An 18,026-nucleotide genomic window follows, 5' to 3' on the forward strand; every position below is an offset into this window, starting at 1 on the left:
TTGTCCAAATATAAACAAGCTTTGATGCTGAACTGCAGAATATGATTAACTGGATAATGCAGACATGAAGAGATAACTGTAAGGATTTGCAATGGAGTTTTGAGAGTTAACTGAGAGACTGTGAAGAATTATCCTTGTTATGACAACATAGCAAATATAAACAAGCTTTGATGCTGAACTGCAGAATGTTATTAACTGGATAATGCAGACATGAAGAGATAACTGTAAGGATTTGCAATGGAGTTTTGAGAGTTAACTGAGAGACTGAAGAATTATCCTTGTTATGACAACATAGCAAATATAAACAAGCTTTGATGCTGAACTGCAGATTGTGTTTAACTGGTTAATGCAGACATGGAGAATTAACTGTAAGAATTGGCAATGGAGCTTTGAGAGTTGACTGAGAGACTGTGATGAATTATCCTTGTAATGACAACATAGCAAATAAAAGTACTGAATTGGGTTACTTGCGGGTTCCGGAGATCACTGTGAAACTGTAGTAGAATACAAGGTGATGAATGGGTTAAATGCAGAGTTGAACAAACGAACAGCTGAGAGAAACAGAATCCTCCAGACTTTGAATGATAGGCAGACTGACAAGGTAACCTCATGCAGGACACTGGGAATCCAACTATTTCCAATAGGAGTGCAATTAACTGACAGCACAGCAGAGAGCCGGTGGATCTTTCAGCAGTGAAGGCTGCAGACGGACCTCTGGGAACGGAGGCGATATCTGGACCACGGGAAACACACAGGAATGCACGGAGAGAGCTCAGAGCTAGAGCACAGCTTTGATACAACAAAGCACTGGCCCAGAGTAACATAATCCCAGCCTACTTAAAGGCAGCACAAGCACGGGATTGGCTTACACCTGCCCACAGGTGTTTTCACAAGTGCTCTGTATTAGCTATTTGGTCTCCAACATGGCCACCTCCTATACAGCAGACACACCGCAGTGCCTTAGGCCATTTGGTCCCCGCACTCACAGTTCCCAGACTCTGCATTACCTGTGCCATTGATCACGCCGTGTCCCCACACGGGCGCACAGCACCGCGAGCAACCGCACTGGCAACGGATGAACCCCAGAACCCGCAGAGGTAAGAGACCAGTTCGTGACAGTACCCCCTCCTCTAAGGGTGGTCTCCGAACACCTTTGAACCTTATCAGGATTTTTGGAGAAGTATTTCTGTACCAGTCTTGGAGCATGAACATCTTCAGAGAAAACCCAGGATCTTTCCTCTGGACCGTAACCCTTCCAGTCGACCAGAAACTGTAAACGTCCATATCGGGAACGTGAGTCCACAATCTCTTTAACTTCAAATTCCTCATTCTGCAAAGAGTGAACTTTAGGAGATTTGGACTGGGTAGTACGGAACTTATTGAGAATCAAAGGCTTCAGTAAAGATGTATGAAAGGCGTTAGGAATTCTCAAAGACGGTGGCAACTTGACTTTGTATGACACAGGGTTGAGTACCTTAACAATGGGAAATGGACCAATAAACTTGGGAGCAAATTTCTTAGAAGGAACTTTGAACTTGAGATTGCGCGTAGAAATCCAAACTTGGTCTCCCACTTTGTAACTCGGTACAGCTTTACGTTTTTTATCTGCAAAAGATTTATAACGAGCTGAAGTTTTGACCAAGGACTTACGTACACAACTCCAGATGCTAGATAGACGTTGAAGCTCTTGATCTGCTGCTGGAACCTCTAGGGCTGGCAATGGATGAAACTCTGGTGGAGAACTTCTTGGACTCTTATGTTGGGCACATTTAGGACATGCTGCTATAAACTCTTGGACATCGGCTTTGAGACGTGGCCACCAATAAGACTGTTGAATAAATTTGAGAGTCTTTAGAACCCCAGGATGACCCATGAAGGAAGAGGAGTGAGCCCAGGTAAGCAGCCGTTTTCGAAGACTTGTGGCGACAAAGGTCTTGCCAGGCGGAGGAACTGGAGAGGTTCGAGTCATTAAGAAGGACGTAGGATTCACAATGGCTTGATTCGTGGTAGCATCATTTAATTCAGAAGAAGCAAAGGACCGGGAAAGGGCATCTGCCTTTTTGTTCTGAGACCCTGGACGATAGGTGAGCTTGAAATCAAATCGTGTGAAGAAAAGCGACCATCTAGCTTGTCGTGGATTCAAACACTGAGCTGACTGCAGATACAGAAGATTCTTATGATCAGTATAAACTGTAATGCGATGTTGAGCTCCTTCTAGAAGGTATCTCCACTCCTCAAATGCCAACTTGATGGCAAGTAATTCTTGCTCACCGATTGCATAATTACGTTCGGCCGGGAGGAACTTACGGGAGAAATATCCGCAGGGATGGACCTTTTTATCTTCAAAGACTTGTGATAACACAGCTCCTACTGCTTCTGTAGATGCATCCACCTCTAGTAGAAAGGGACGATTCAAATCAGGCTGTCGAAGAATGGGGGCTGACACAAAGGCTTGCTTTAAATCAGAGAAGGCTTTGATTGCTTCAGAAGACCAGTTCGTAGGATTTGCTCCCTTGCGAGTTAGGGCTGCGATGGGAGCAGCTAACGTAGAATAATTCTTAATGAATCTCCTATAGAAATTAGCAAAGCCGAGAAATCGCTGAATCCCCTTGAGAGTTGTAGGAGTGGACCAATCCCGGATAGCTCGCGTCTCTGGGATGGATAGCGGATGAATTTGTCCCCTAGGAGGGGTCTTGCCCGGAACCAGGACGACTGGGCAGTCCCATTCACGATGAGGAGGTAGAGAGTCTGCTGCTTGCTTACTGGAAACATCCGCAAGGGATTGATACACCGGAGGTAGATCGGAAAGGCTAATTGACCGAAGAGGTACAATTGTAGCTACACAGTCCTTGGTACAAGATTTACCCCATGAAAGGACTTCCATGGTTTGCCAATTAAGTTGAGGATTATGTTTCTGCAGCCAAGGTAAACCAAGTATCACATCTTGAGAGGCTTTGGGAATCACGTAGAAGGAGAGGTATTCGGAATGGAGCTCACCAACTTTCATCTTGAGACATACGGTTCGATGAGTAATTATACCATCTGGAATTCGACTTCCATCCACTGCTGTAACAGCAACTGCTGCTTCCAGGGGCATGGTTTGAACTTTAGACCGTATGACAAAGGCTGAGGAGATGAAGTTCTTGGCTGCCCCGGAATCTAGGAGGGCTGAAACTTTCACTGTAGAACTTGGAACTTCTAATTGAATAGACAAGGTTGGCTCTTTCCCAGAACGTGATTCTAAAGTAACTCCTAGCTTAATCTCTCTTGAATAAGCTAGGAGGCGAGAGTTTCCCGGTCGGAGTTTGCAGAATTTAACTAAATGTTCGGAGGACCCACAGTACATGCAGAGGTTACCCTGTCGACGACGAAGTCGTTCCTCCTCTGTGAGGCGAGAGTGCCCAATCTGCATAGGTTCTTCAGTCATTACTGGAGACTGTGATGAAGAATCTTGTCGAGGTCTAGGATGATCACGTGGACTGGATCGCTCTGCCCTGGATTTCTCTAAACATCGCTCCCTGTAACGTAGATCAAGTTTGTTACAGAGAGAAATCAATTCATCCAGTTTAATTGGCACATCCCGGATAGTTAAATCATCCTTGATTCTTTCTGAAAGTCCATTCCAAAACGCGGCGATCAGGGCCTCCTCATTCCAGTTTAACTCTGAAGACAACGTGCGAAACTGAATAATATATTGACTGACAGGACGTAAACCTTGACGTAGACGGAGAATCTCCAAGGATGCTGAGGTGGTCCTGCCTGGTTCGTCAAAGATTCTCCGGAAGGAAGATACGAACTCTTTGTAATTAGAGAGGATAGGATCACCTCTCTCCCATAATGGTGATGCCCACTCCAGAGCCTGACCGGAGAGGAGGGCAATAATATATGCAACCTTAGAACGAGCTGATGGGAAACTGGCAGACATCAGTTCAAACTGGATCTCGCATTGATTCAGGAATCCTCTGCAAAGTTTTGGAGTTCCGTCAAACTTACTCGGAGAGGGTAACTGCAAGCGGGACGTAGGCAGCGTCACAGGAGAAGCTGTAGTGGTAACTGGGACATCTGGGGTTGGAATCTGGACTTGGAACGTTTTAATAGCCGTATGAAGAGTCTCTAAACGGTCTGCCATAGTTTGCATAAACTGCACTATTTGTGTCTGTATAGACTCCTGGTTTTCCAGACGGGAAAGGATATCTGACGTAGCACCGCCTCCTGCGAATTGGTCACTTGACGGATCCATGTGGCCAGTGCTTACTGTCAGGTCCGGGTGTTTTTGTGAATCCGTTAACCCGGGACCAACCACAGGTGTAGGTGCTGGGCTATGAAGAAAGCAGGGAGGACGAAGAAAGTTCCGATTCATATATTTATTCAAAATAACAATTCAGTAAAGAGTTAACTGACAAGTTGTTAATCATCATATTATACTGAAGTATTGCAGGAATAATATGCAAGAGAAAACTCAAAAATAAATAAAAGAAATGTTCATGGAAACATATGCAAAACAAGCTGATGAATAAATGTTGGATTGTCCAAATATAAACGAGCTTTGATGCTGAACTGCAGAATATGATTAACTGGATAATGCAGACATGAAGAGATAACTGTAAGGATTTGCAATGGAGTTTTGAGAGTTAACTGAGAGACTGTGAAGAATTATCCTTGTTATGACAACATAGCAAATATAAACAAGCTTTGATGCTGAACTGCAGAATGTTATTAACTGGATAATGCAGACATGAAGAGATAACTGTAAGGATTTGCAATGGAGTTTTGAGAGTTGACTGAGAGACTGAAGAATTATCCTTGTTATGACAACATAGCAAATATAAACAAGCTTTGATGCTGAACTGCAGATTGTGTTTAACTGGTTAATGCAGACATGGAGAATTAACTGTAAGAATTGGCAATGGAGCTTTGAGAGTTGACTGAGAGACTGTGATGAATTATCCTTGTAATGACAACATAGCAAATAAAAGTACTGAATTGGGTTACTTGCGGGTTCCGGAGATCACTGTGAAACTGTAGTAGAATACAAGGTGATGAATGGGTTAAATGCAGAGTTGAACAAACGAACAGCTGAGAGAAACAGAATCCTCCAGACTTTGAATGATAGGCAGACTGACAAGGTAACCTCATGCAGGACACTGGGAATCCAACTATTTCCAATAGGAGTGCAATTAACTGACAGCACAGCAGAGAGCCGGTGGATCTTTCAGCAGTGAAGGCTGCAGACGGACCTCTGGGAACGGAGGCGATATCTGGACCACGGGAAACACACAGGAATGCACGGAGAGAGCTCAGAGCTAGAGCACAGCTTTGATACAACAAAGCACTGGCCCAGAGTAACATAATCCCAGCCTACTTAAAGGCAGCACAAGCACGGGATTGGCTTACACCTGCCCACAGGTGTTTTCACAAGTGCTCTGTATTAGCTATTTGGTCTCCAACATGGCCACCTCCTATACAGCAGACACACCGCAGTGCCTTAGGCCATTTGGTCCCCGCACTCACAGTTCCCAGACTCTGCATTACCTGTGCCATTGATCACGCCGTGTCCCCACACGGGCGCACAGCACCGCGAGCAACCGCACTGGCAACGGATGAACCCCAGAACCCGCAGAGGTAAGAGACCGGTTCGTGACAGTACCCCCTCCTCTAAGGGTGGTCTCCGAACACCTTTGAACCTTATCAGGATTTTTGGAGAAGTATTTCTGTACCAGTCTTGGAGCATGAACATCTTCAGAGAAAACCCAGGATCTTTCCTCTGGACCGTAACCCTTCCAGTCGACCAGAAACTGTAAACGTCCATATCGGGAACGTGAGTCCACAATCTCTTTAACTTCAAATTCCTCATTCTGCAAAGAGTGAACTTTAGGAGATTTGGACTGGGTAGTACGGAACTTATTGAGAATCAAAGGCTTCAGTAAAGATGTATGAAAGGCGTTAGGAATTCTCAAAGACGGTGGCAACTTGACTTTGTATGACACAGGGTTGAGTACCTTAACAATGGGAAATGGACCAATAAACTTGGGAGCAAATTTCTTAGAAGGAACTTTGAACTTGAGATTGCGCGTAGAAATCCAAACTTGGTCTCCCACTTTGTAACTCGGTACAGCTTTACGTTTTTTATCTGCAAAAGATTTATAACGAGCGGAAGTTTTGACCAAGGACTTACGTACACAACTCCAGATGCTAGATAGACGTTGAAGCTCTTGATCTGCTGCTGGAACCTCTAGGGCTGGCAATGGATGAAACTCTGGTGGAGAACTTCTTGGACTCTTATGTTGGGCACATTTAGGACATGCTGCTATAAACTCTTGGACATCGGCTTTGAGACGTGGCCACCAATAAGACTGTTGAATAAATTTGAGAGTCTTTAGAACCCCAGGATGACCCATGAAGGAAGAGGAGTGAGCCCAGGTAAGCAGCCGTTTTCGAAGACTTGTGGCGACAAAGGTCTTGCCAGGCGGAGGAACTGGAGAGGTTCGAGTCATTAAGAAGGACGTAGGATTCACAATGGCTTGATTCGTGGTAGCATCATTTAATTCAGAAGAAGCAAAGGACCGGGAAAGGGCATCTGCCTTTTTGTTCTGAGACCCTGGACGATAGGTGAGCTTGAAATCAAATCGTGTGAAGAAAAGCGACCATCTAGCTTGTCGTGGATTCAAACACTGAGCTGACTGCAGATACAGAAGATTCTTATGATCAGTATAAACTGTAATGCGATGTTGAGCTCCTTCTAGAAGGTATCTCCACTCCTCAAATGCCAACTTGATGGCAAGTAATTCTTGCTCACCGATTGCATAATTACGTTCGGCCGGGAGGAACTTACGGGAGAAATATCCGCAGGGATGGACCTTTTTATCTTCAAAGACTTGTGATAACACAGCTCCTACTGCTTCTGTAGATGCATCCACCTCTAGTAGAAAGGGACGATTCAAATCAGGCTGTCGAAGAATGGGGGCTGACACAAAGGCTTGCTTTAAATCAGAGAAGGCTTTGATTGCTTCAGAAGACCAGTTCGTAGGATTTGCTCCCTTGCGAGTTAGGGCTGTGATGGGAGCAGCTAACGTAGAATAATTCTTAATGAATCTCCTATAGAAATTAGCAAAGCCGAGAAATCGCTGAATCCCCTTGAGAGTTGTAGGAGTGGACCAATCCCGGATAGCTCGCGTCTCTGGGATGGATAGCGGATGAATTTGTCCCCTAGGAGGGGTCTTGCCCGGAACCAGGACGACTGGGCAGTCCCATTCACGATGAGGAGGTAGAGAGTCTGCTGCTTGCTTACTGGAAACATCCGCAAGGGATTGATACACCGGAGGTAGATCGGAAAGGCTAATTGACCGAAGAGGTACAATTGTAGCTACACAGTCCTTGGTACAAGATTTACCCCATGAAAGGACTTCCATGGTTTGCCAATTAAGTTGAGGATTATGTTTCTGCAGCCAAGGTAAACCAAGTATCACATCTTGAGAGGCTTTGGGAATCACGTAGAAGGAGAGGTATTCGGAATGGAGCTCACCAACTTTCATCTTGAGACATACGGTTCGATGAGTAATTATACCATCTGGAATTCGACTTCCATCCACTGCTGTAACAGCAACTGCTGCTTCCAGGGGCATGGTTTGAACTTTAGACCGTATGACAAAGGCTGAGGAGATGAAGTTCTTGGCTGCCCCGGAATCTAGGAGGGCTGAAACTTTCACTGTAGAACTTGGAACTTCTAATTGAATAGACAAGGTTGGCTCTTTCCCAGAACGTGATTCTAAAGTAACTCCTAGCTTAATCTCTCTTGAATAAGCTAGGAGGCGAGAGTTTCCCGGTCGGAGTTTGCAGAATTTAACTAAATGTTCGGAGGACCCACAGTACATGCAGAGGTTACCCTGTCGACGACGAAGTCGTTCCTCCTCTGTGAGGCGAGAGTGCCCAATCTGCATAGGTTCTTCAGTCATTACTGGAGACTGTGATGAAGAATCTTGTCGAGGTCTAGGATGATCACGTGGACTGGATCGCTCTGCCCTGGATTTCTCTAAACATCGCTCCCTGTAACGTAGATCAAGTTTGTTACAGAGAGAAATCAATTCATCCAGTTTAATTGGCACATCCCGGATAGTTAAATCATCCTTGATTCTTTCTGAAAGTCCATTCCAAAACGCGGCGATCAGGGCCTCCTCATTCCAGTTTAACTCTGAAGACAACGTGCGAAACTGAATAATATATTGACTGACAGGACGTAAACCTTGACGTAGACGGAGAATCTCCAAGGATGCTGAGGTGGTCCTGCCTGGTTCGTCAAAGATTCTCCGGAAGGAAGATACGAACTCTTTGTAATTAGAGAGGATAGGATCACCTCTCTCCCATAATGGTGATGCCCACTCCAGAGCCTGACCGGAGAGGAGGGCAATAATATATGCAACCTTAGAACGAGCTGATGGGAAACTGGCAGACATCAGTTCAAACTGGATCTCGCATTGATTCAGGAATCCTCTGCAAAGTTTTGGAGTTCCGTCAAACTTACTCGGAGAGGGTAACTGCAAGCGGGACGTAGGCAGCGTCACAGGAGAAGCTGTAGTGGTAACTGGGACATCTGGGGTTGGAATCTGGACTTGGAACGTTTTAATAGCCGTATGAAGAGTCTCTAAACGGTCTGCCATAGTTTGCATAAACTGCACTATTTGTGTCTGTATAGACTCCTGGTTTTCCAGACGGGAAAGGATATCTGACGTAGCACCGCCTCCTGCGAATTGGTCACTTGACGGATCCATGTGGCCAGTGCTTACTGTCAGGTCCGGGTGTTTTTGTGAATCCGTTAACCCGGGACCAACCACAGGTGTAGGTGCTGGGCTATGAAGAAAGCAGGGAGGACGAAGAAAGTTCCGATTCATATATTTATTCAAAATAACAATTCAGTAAAGAGTTAACTGACAAGTTGTTAATCATCATATTATACTGAAGTATTGCAGGAATAATATGCAAGAGAAAACTCAAAAATAAATAAAAGAAATGTTCATGGAAACATATGCAAAACAAGCTGATGAATAAATGTTGGATTGTCCAAATATAAACGAGCTTTGATGCTGAACTGCAGAATATGATTAACTGGATAATGCAGACATGAAGAGATAACTGTAAGGATTTGCAATGGAGTTTTGAGAGTTAACTGAGAGACTGTGAAGAATTATCCTTGTTATGACAACATAGCAAATATAAACAAGCTTTGATGCTGAACTGCAGAATGTTATTAACTGGATAATGCAGACATGAAGAGATAACTGTAAGGATTTGCAATGGAGTTTTGAGAGTTAACTGAGAGACTGAAGAATTATCCTTGTTATGACAACATAGCAAATATAAACAAGCTTTGATGCTGAACTGCAGATTGTGTTTAACTGGTTAATGCAGACATGGAGAATTAACTGTAAGAATTGGCAATGGAGCTTTGAGAGTTGACTGAGAGACTGTGATGAATTATCCTTGTAATGACAACATAGCAAATAAAAGTACTGAATTGGGTTACTTGCGGGTTCCGGAGATCACTGTGAAACTGTAGTAGAATACAAGGTGATGAATGGGTTAAATGCAGAGTTGAACAAATGAACAGCTGAGAGAAACAGAATCCTCCAGACTTTGAATGATAGGCAGACTGACAAGGTAACCTCATGCAGGACACTGGGAATCCAACTATTTCCAATAGGAGTGCAATTAACTGACAGCACAGCAGAGAGCCGGTGGATCTTTCAGCAGTGAAGGCTGCAGACGGACCTCTGGGAACGGAGGCGATATCTGGACCACGGGAAACACACAGGAATGCACGGAGAGAGCTCAGAGCTAGAGCACAGCTTTGATACAACAAAGCACTGGCCCAGAGTAACATAATCCCTGCCTACTTAAAGGCAGCACAAGCACGGGATTGGCTTACACCTGCCCACAGGTGTTTTCACAAGTGCTCTGTATTAGCTATTTGGTCTCCAACATGGCCACCTCCTATACAGCAGACACACCGCAGTGCCTTAGGCCATTTGGTCCCCGCACTCACAGTTCCCAGACTCTGCATTACCTGTGCCATTGATCACGCCGTGTCCCCACACGGGCGCACAGCATCGCGAGCAACCGCACTGGCAACGGATGAACCCCAGAACCCGCAGAGGTAAGAGACCGGTTCGTGACAGACATCTTTTGACACACACCACCGCCCATTCTGGTATGAAGTTAAAGGAATAACCTGTCATTCTTTTATTGCTTTTGAAGCTAAAGTACAGTATATGCACTAAAGACACTTTACTATGGTATATGCCAAATGAGGAAACTACCTATACTGTATGTGCTTTATGCTACTGATATTGAGGCAATATGGGGTATATTTACTAAGATCCTGATTTTGACCGAGATGGTGTTTTTTCTTCAAAGTGTCATCTCGGGAATTTACTAAACTCAAATCACGGCAGTGATGAGTGCATTCGTATTTTTTTGGAACTCAAAGAAAAAAATTACGAATGAATACACCATCGGTCAAATACGTCTGTAATTTGGTAGAACTCGGTAATTTACTAAAAAGTGTAATTCACAAACACTGCCGGCAATAGCCAAACACTGCCGTGAAAAAATGCAAATCGTAAAAAAGTGCTAAAATAAAACAGACCTGCTTTTTTTTACCGTGTTGTGATAGGCATGCACGGATCCATGAGATCCGTGCATGTTTATAAGTGGGAAGGGGTGGAAAGTGTTAAATTTGTTGGAAAAAAATGCGTAGGGTCCCCCCTCCTAAGCAAAACCAGCCTCGGGCTATTTGAGCCGGTCCTGGTTGAAAAAATATGGGGAAAAAAGTGACAGGGGTTCCCATATTTAATCAACCAGCACCGGGCTCTGCGCTTGGTCCTGGTTCCAAAAATACGGGGGACAAAAAGCGTAGGGGTCCCCCGTATTTCTGAAACCAGCACCAGGCTCCACTAGCCAGATACATAATGCCACAGCCGGGGGACACTTTTATATTGGGCCCTGCGGCCCTGGCATTACATACCCAACTAGTCACCCCTGGCTGGGGTACCCTGGAGGAGTGGGGACCCCTTCAATCAAGGGGTCCCCCCTCCAGCCACCCAAGGGCCAGGGGTGAAGCCTGAGGATGTCCCCCCATCCAAGGGCGGCAGATGGGGGGCTGATAGCCATTTTGTCAAAATTTGAATATTGTTTTTAGTCACAGTACTACAAGTCCCAGCAAGCCTCCCCCGCAAGCTGGTACTTGGAGAACCACAAGTACCAGCATGCGGAGGAAAACCAGGCCCGCTGGTACCTGTAGTACTACTACTAAAAAAATACCCCAATAAAAACAGGACACACACACCTTGAAAGTAAAAGTTTATTACATACATCCACACCTCCAAACATACATACTTACCTATGTTCACACGAGGGTCGGTCCTCTTCTCCATGTAGAATCCATGGGGTACCTGTTTGAAAAATTATACTCACATAATCCAGTGTAGATCGGTCCTCTTCTGTTCTATTTGTAATCCACGTACTTTGCAAAAAAAAAAAACAGACACCCGACCACGCACTGAAAGGGGCCCCATGTTTTCACATGGGACCCCTTTCCCCGACTGCCAGGAACCCCCCTTGACTTCTGTCTAAGAGGATTCCTTCAGCCAATCAGGGTGCGCCACGTCGTGGCACCCTCCTGATTGGCTGTGTGCTCCTGTAGTGTCTGTCAGGCAGCACACGGCAGTGATACAATGTAGCGCCTATGCGCTCCATTGTAACCAATGGTGGGAACTTTGTGGCCAGCGGTTGACCGAAAGTAACCTCACCGCTGACCGCAAAGTTCCCACCATTGGTTACAATGGAGCGCACAGGCGCTACATTGTATCACTGCCGTGTGCTGCCTGACAGACACTACAGGAGCACACAGCCAATCAGGAGGGTGCCACGATGTGGCGCTCCCTGATTGGCTGAAGGAACCCTCTTAGACAGAAGTCAGGGGGGGTTCCTGGCAGTCGGGGAAAGGGGTCCCATGTGAAAACATGGGGCCCCTTTCAGTGCGTGGTCGGGTGTCCGTTTTTTTTATTTGCAAAAGTACGTGGATTACAAATAGAACAGAAGAGGACCGATCTACACTGGATTATGTGAGTATCATTTTTCCAACAGGTACCCCATGGATTCTACATGGAGAAGAGGACCGACCCTCATGTGAGCATAGGTAAGTATGTATGTTTGGAGGTGTAGATGTATGAAATAAACTTTTACTTTCAAGGTGTGTGTGTCCTGTTTTTATTGGGGTATTTTTTTAGTAGTAGTACTACAGGTACCAGCGGGCCTGGTTACCAGCGGGCCTGGTTTTCCTCCGCATGCTGGTACTTGTGGTTCTCCAAGTACCAGCTTGCGGGGGAGGCTTGCTGGGACTTGTAGTACTGCTACTAAAAACAATATTCAAATTTTGACAAAAAGGCTATCAGCCCCCCATCCGCCGCCCTTGGATGGGAGGGACAGACTCGGGCTTCACCCCTGGCCCTTTGGTGGCTGGAGGGGGGGACCCCTTGATTGAAGGGGTCCCCACTCCTCCAGGGTACCCCGGCCAGGGGTGACTAGTTGGGTATGTAATACCAGGGCCACAGGGACCAATATAAAAGTGTCCCCCGGCTGTGGCATTATGTATCTGGCTAGTGGAGCCTGGTGCTGGTTTCAGAAATACGGGGGACCCCTACGCTTTTTGTCCCCCATATTTTTGGAACCAGGACCAGGCGCAGAGCCCGGTGCTGGTTGATTAAATATGGGGGAACCCCTGTCACTTTTTTTCCCAGATTTTTTCAACCAGGACCGGCTCAAAGAGCCCGAGGCTGGTTTTGCTTAGGAGGGGGGACCCCACGCATTTTTTTAATAAAATTTTTACAATGTTTTATTTTTTACGAAAGGTGCACAATGAAGCCCAGCACGGATCTCACAGATCCGGCCGAGATTCATTGTGTTAAAGTCAGCAGTGTTTTACAAATCACTCCCGTAAAACATTGCCAAAAAATACGAATGACATCGACATCGGTAAATACGAAAATGCAGAATACGACAGCTAGGTAAATTAGTCGTAATAAATTCAAAAAGTTGCAAATTTACACTTTCGATGTCATTCGTGTTTGAACTTTAACCTCATTTGGAAAAATACGAATTTTAGTAAATATACCCCTATGTATGTTCAAACCTTATCTGTTTTTTTAGAAATGTAATTTTTTTCTTCACTCTTTAAAGTTTGTCATATATTTTATTATAGACTAAAGGATACAATCTCTATTGCAATGAATTGTAAATAGCTCTCATCTTTAAGAAAACAGCATTATTGTGTACCTACTGTATCATCTTTGATTTTCTTGATTTCATGCTATAAGTACTTAGTGTGCACTTATTTAAAAGGTACATAAGCTGCATATTTTCTTTTCACTGTGTTTTAACAAGTAAATGTCCACGCACTATTGTACACCAAGAAGCACAGCAGCTCAGAACAGCAGTAACAATTTAAGAAAATTGACAATAGACTTACAGTATTTGTAACTATGTGGTAGTCTGCTATATGAGCAAATTTAAACAATAAAATCATTTTACTTAATTGATAATGGTTTAAAGTGCTCCTGAAAATATTAGATTTATGTAGGTAAAAATACTGTAACACTTTTTTCTATATATAAAAGCAATACTTACAATCCATATACCATCAAACCGAATAAATCGTTCTCTAAATTCTTTCACTTCTTGCTTCCACCATTCCACTGTCTCATTCTTAAAAAAATCTGGAAATGCTGTATGAGCTCTGTATATCTAAAAACAAATAAATATGTATACATCATGTTGTAAAATGTTTCTCCAAGTACATAAGTATCTTAAGAAGGAGGGATGCAAAACTCGCAGAAAGAGCGTAAAACAGAATTCATGATTTTGTGTTTTTTTCCCAAATGTTTTCATTAGAGAAGATAGCACATACAGTGTGAAGAAAACATAACACAATTTACAAATATACAGTACAGTTTACATAATCTAGCAGAATACAACAATGATGGGCATAGCAAAAAAAGTGTAAAACAAAAAGATATAAAAATCTTAAAGGTACATTAGGAGCCAAAGTAACATGAATCGGGTTATCATGGTATGACCTAGATCTGGAGGGTCCCACTAGAAAGTATATCTGTGTTATACCCCGTGGCAAGCCTGACTGCCTTACGTACATAATTCTTAGTAGAGGATGGTAGCGTAAGCAAATAAGAGATCCATATAGCAAAAAAAAAATTGTGACATTTAATGAACATTTGACCCATTTCATTTGGTATAGAAAAGACAAATGGGGCTGCATAAGTACATGAGATATGCAGTCTTTATGGATCCATTGTGACAGGATTGTCTTTTTTGAGACTGCAGCAATGAGGGCCAGCAACAATCTTTGATTTAGATTTTAAAATCAAATAATAACACTATGACCTTTTTGTAGACATCATTTTATGCTGGTCATAAATTGTAGCTTACAAGCTGACAGAGAAAGGGAAGGAGATGGCTACCCAATAGTTAGAGCACCTCTGTTCACTGAAGTTGACTGAGTAATAGTCGGATGGATCAGACAGGATTGAAAACAAAACTGAATGGTTCAGATAATTTTCAGACTGTACACAATCATCGTTCAGTACCATACACTGAACGATTAATGTTCAAACCTGTTAGTAGGTATGGTAGTTTGCACAATTATCATGTAGTGTATTTACAGCTTAAGTGTCATTTTAATATTTGAATGGTTTTGAGCCTCAGGCAACTGCAATTCAAAATCCTATCTGACTTTTTGGTTAAAATCCTTTCCTTTTGGATTTCTACTATGTGCTGCTATCTTATTTTAATTAGCAATCACAAGGAAATGCCAGAAATTTAAAGAGTTGCAATACATAAATTAATTATATATCTTCTATTTGAACAGACAAAATGTTTGAACTTATCTATGGAAAAGACCAGTAGGTTCACAACCAGAGACTTCAAGTACCACCAACAGGTCATGTTTTGTGGATTTCTTTAATCATGCACAGGTCAGTTAATATGTTTATTTATTTATCTGGGTCAGTAATTATATCACCAGCTTCAACAGTGAGGAAATCCTCAACCATATCTGGTAGAGTTGCTCTATACTTGCACATTACTGTACAGCTGTCCATAACCTCCTGAAAAGATTACTTGAGTCCCTAATCCCAAAAAATCCATGGAATGTTCTTTTATGCCAACCCCTCAGACCATGTCAAATTCTCCATCAAATTGGTATCCCATATTTTAGTTGCTGCTTAAAATTCTTTTTGCACATAATTGGAAAAAACTCTTCCTTCATCCTTCTCTGCCCTGAAAGCCCAAATTTGGCATATTGTGACTTTGAAATGCCTCACCTATTACCTACATGGCAGAGGTTATAATATTACCCAGGGCTGGGCTCCTTGACTCTCCCTTGCAGTGGGAGATATTTACAGTACTTACCGCAACTTGTGTGTCCCAATCCAGTGAGTTATCAACATCAACATTAGGTAAATCTGGCCAGACCTGGCATAAGAAATGTCATAATGTAAAAAAACATATAGACTGTATTTAGCATCTCATGCTGCCCCACAGATGTAAGAAATATGTAGAAAATACATTAATAAAAAGCAGTATTCCATACATATTTTTCTTAACTGATTAACTTAAAGGGTAGATATTGATTTTCATTGTTTACTTTAATGTTGAAATGTTGCATGTTGATCTAGATTTAAAATAACTATCCTTTTTTAAATATTAAGATATATTAATATTAAAAAATATTACTTAACACCAAAGCATATTTAAAAGTGTTTACAAAAATACTATGTGGGATTGTCTGCTTACTATTCGTTGTTACTTCTGAACATTTTCTCAATAATATTCAACAGAATTAATAGGAATTGTTGAGGATAGTTGAAATGATTGGTGCTAAGAAATGTTAGTGGAATTGCACAATTCTACAGTAAATTTTGGAGCTAAATAATTTTGATTGTTTTATTTTGCATACGAGAGATAATACAGTGTTCATATAATTGAAGCTCCATTATATGAGGTAAATGTATTCATGTCAAGTGGTGTATCAATTATGGGTGATGAGCATTGGAGAAAATATCCACAAACATTGCATGCCCTATGGCAAAATCCAGCATAAATGCTCACAATACACTATTTCTTGTCTGCCAACTCTGAATTTCAAGGCAAATAATCCAAGTTCTTTGTGGTGTCGAAGAAAAAGGGTATTAAAACTGTCTGCAGGATAAGTTAATCAACCAGTGGAGTAATATAATTTCTTCTGCCCCTTTCTTTTGCCTACTTTCAGACTCAGTAAATAGGGTTCTGAGGAATTATTCTGAATTCTTTTGCTATAACCTATGCATTGAACCTCCTCAACATAAAACTATCACTATTCACTATAATTTCTTATTAGACAATGGATAGCATAACACACTCACCACAGGTTTACATCATTGGTTATACCATTTTCCTTAGCTATCAGGGTGGATACGGCTATTTCAGATTTCTGTGAGCATGTGCAGTGTACTGAACTTTTTCCTAATGTAAATCATAGAGCATATGTATTCCCATACCACACTGATCTAACAGCCTTGCCTTCATCCCACCATGGTCCTAGGTGCCAGGTGATGTATTTGGTAGATTTTTTTCACTGCCTATGGTGTTGTCATTTTGTGATACATTTTTGGTTCAAGTTAGGAAACTTCCTATGGAAGACTTAGTATAGTATTTTTCTGTTTCATACCAGAGTTTGCAATTTTGGGGCTAATCCTGCCAAGCTTCTTGCTATTACTGCAGCATCCAAGAAGACCATATGCCAGTTGTGAATTCTACCACATGCCCCGCCATTTCAATTATTGAAAGAAAACTCTGCTATACAGTATCTTTAGAATGTACAGGCTTGAGTCCACAATGGACACAGGGGCAGGAGTCACAAAATACTTTGGAGATATTAATCGAAACACTCCCAAAATCACAAATTCATAGGTGTTTTCATTCCATGTGGTATGAATTGAGAATTGCAGATAATGCCTCATCTGCTTAATTTTAGGGAGGAGAACCTCACAGTGCAACATCTCTTTAGAATATTCGATGTCTGATAGTTTATAAATATGTTTACAAATGTTTATCTCAAGAACTCAAATGTACTATCCATTTTTTTTTGTATCACAGGCTGTGTTTAGTCTGTAATGTTTCGGTCAAGGATAGGGATCATCTACACAGCCACTGTTTCTAGTCACTCAACCTGCTAGTCTCCTTGTTCACCTGTGATACAGTGGGGTAAATGTAAGAAGCATTGGTATGGAGGGAAGCAGTATCAACGCGCTTTATGTGCACTCTACCGCTACCCCCCATATATGACATCCACGGCTATACGCCCCTGTCCATATCGGCAAATGAGGAGAAGCGGGAAGAACCGGTATCATACATTTACCCCCATTATTTACCTTTTCTGTATAAATGTTTCAAAAGCTTTTGATTTTAATAAAAGAGCATTCAACAAGTATATTTATTTTTTAACAAATAAGTATGTAAATTTAAATAACTGTATACACTTATGTAGATATGAACATATACATGTTTATATTGTATGTAAAATGTTGCATTTCCATACAGCAGATGTGAACATAAAAGACGTATGTGTCTGTATGCATATTTGGTAACAATTTAATTTACAACTCCTTTAGCGTAAAGAACTGGGAACATTTTAAACAAGGAGGAGGCCTATATGTATTCTATGTATTCTAAGTGGGATGCCACCTGTTGGGCCAGTGCATGCGCCTATATGCATATATCTGCTATTTTCCGGTGCTTTATCTATTGTGCATGCAGTTACACCATTTTCCCTGTCATTCAAAGTGCTGACCCCCGGTTCGAAGTATGCACTAATGATGATGATGATGATGACTGGAAGCCATGTATATTTATCTGAATGTATTTGGACACTCTCTCTCTGTTTATAAATCCTTTTTTTTGGCTCCTACATTATATGAAGTTTC

At 42.5% G+C, this 18,026-nt stretch overlaps 1 protein-coding gene across 1 annotated transcript in view; it reads right to left on the reverse strand.

Annotated features, from left to right (window-relative positions):
• Positions 1 to 18,026, reverse strand: part of LOC134909378 (maltase-glucoamylase-like) — a 395,541-nt gene that overhangs the window by 41,432 nt on the left and 336,083 nt on the right. The window contains exons 79-80 of the mRNA XM_063916182.1: positions 15,475 to 15,537; positions 13,678 to 13,794 (exon numbers count right to left, since the gene is read on the reverse strand). Of these exons, the coding sequence (XP_063772252.1) occupies positions 13,678 to 13,794; positions 15,475 to 15,537 (180 nt within the window). The remainder of the gene's footprint in view (positions 1 to 13,677; positions 13,795 to 15,474; positions 15,538 to 18,026) is intronic.

This window comes from Pseudophryne corroboree, chromosome 4 (genome assembly GCF_028390025.1).
Source record: "Pseudophryne corroboree isolate aPseCor3 chromosome 4, aPseCor3.hap2, whole genome shotgun sequence".
Classification (NCBI taxonomy): Eukaryota; Metazoa; Chordata; class Amphibia; order Anura; family Myobatrachidae; genus Pseudophryne; species Pseudophryne corroboree.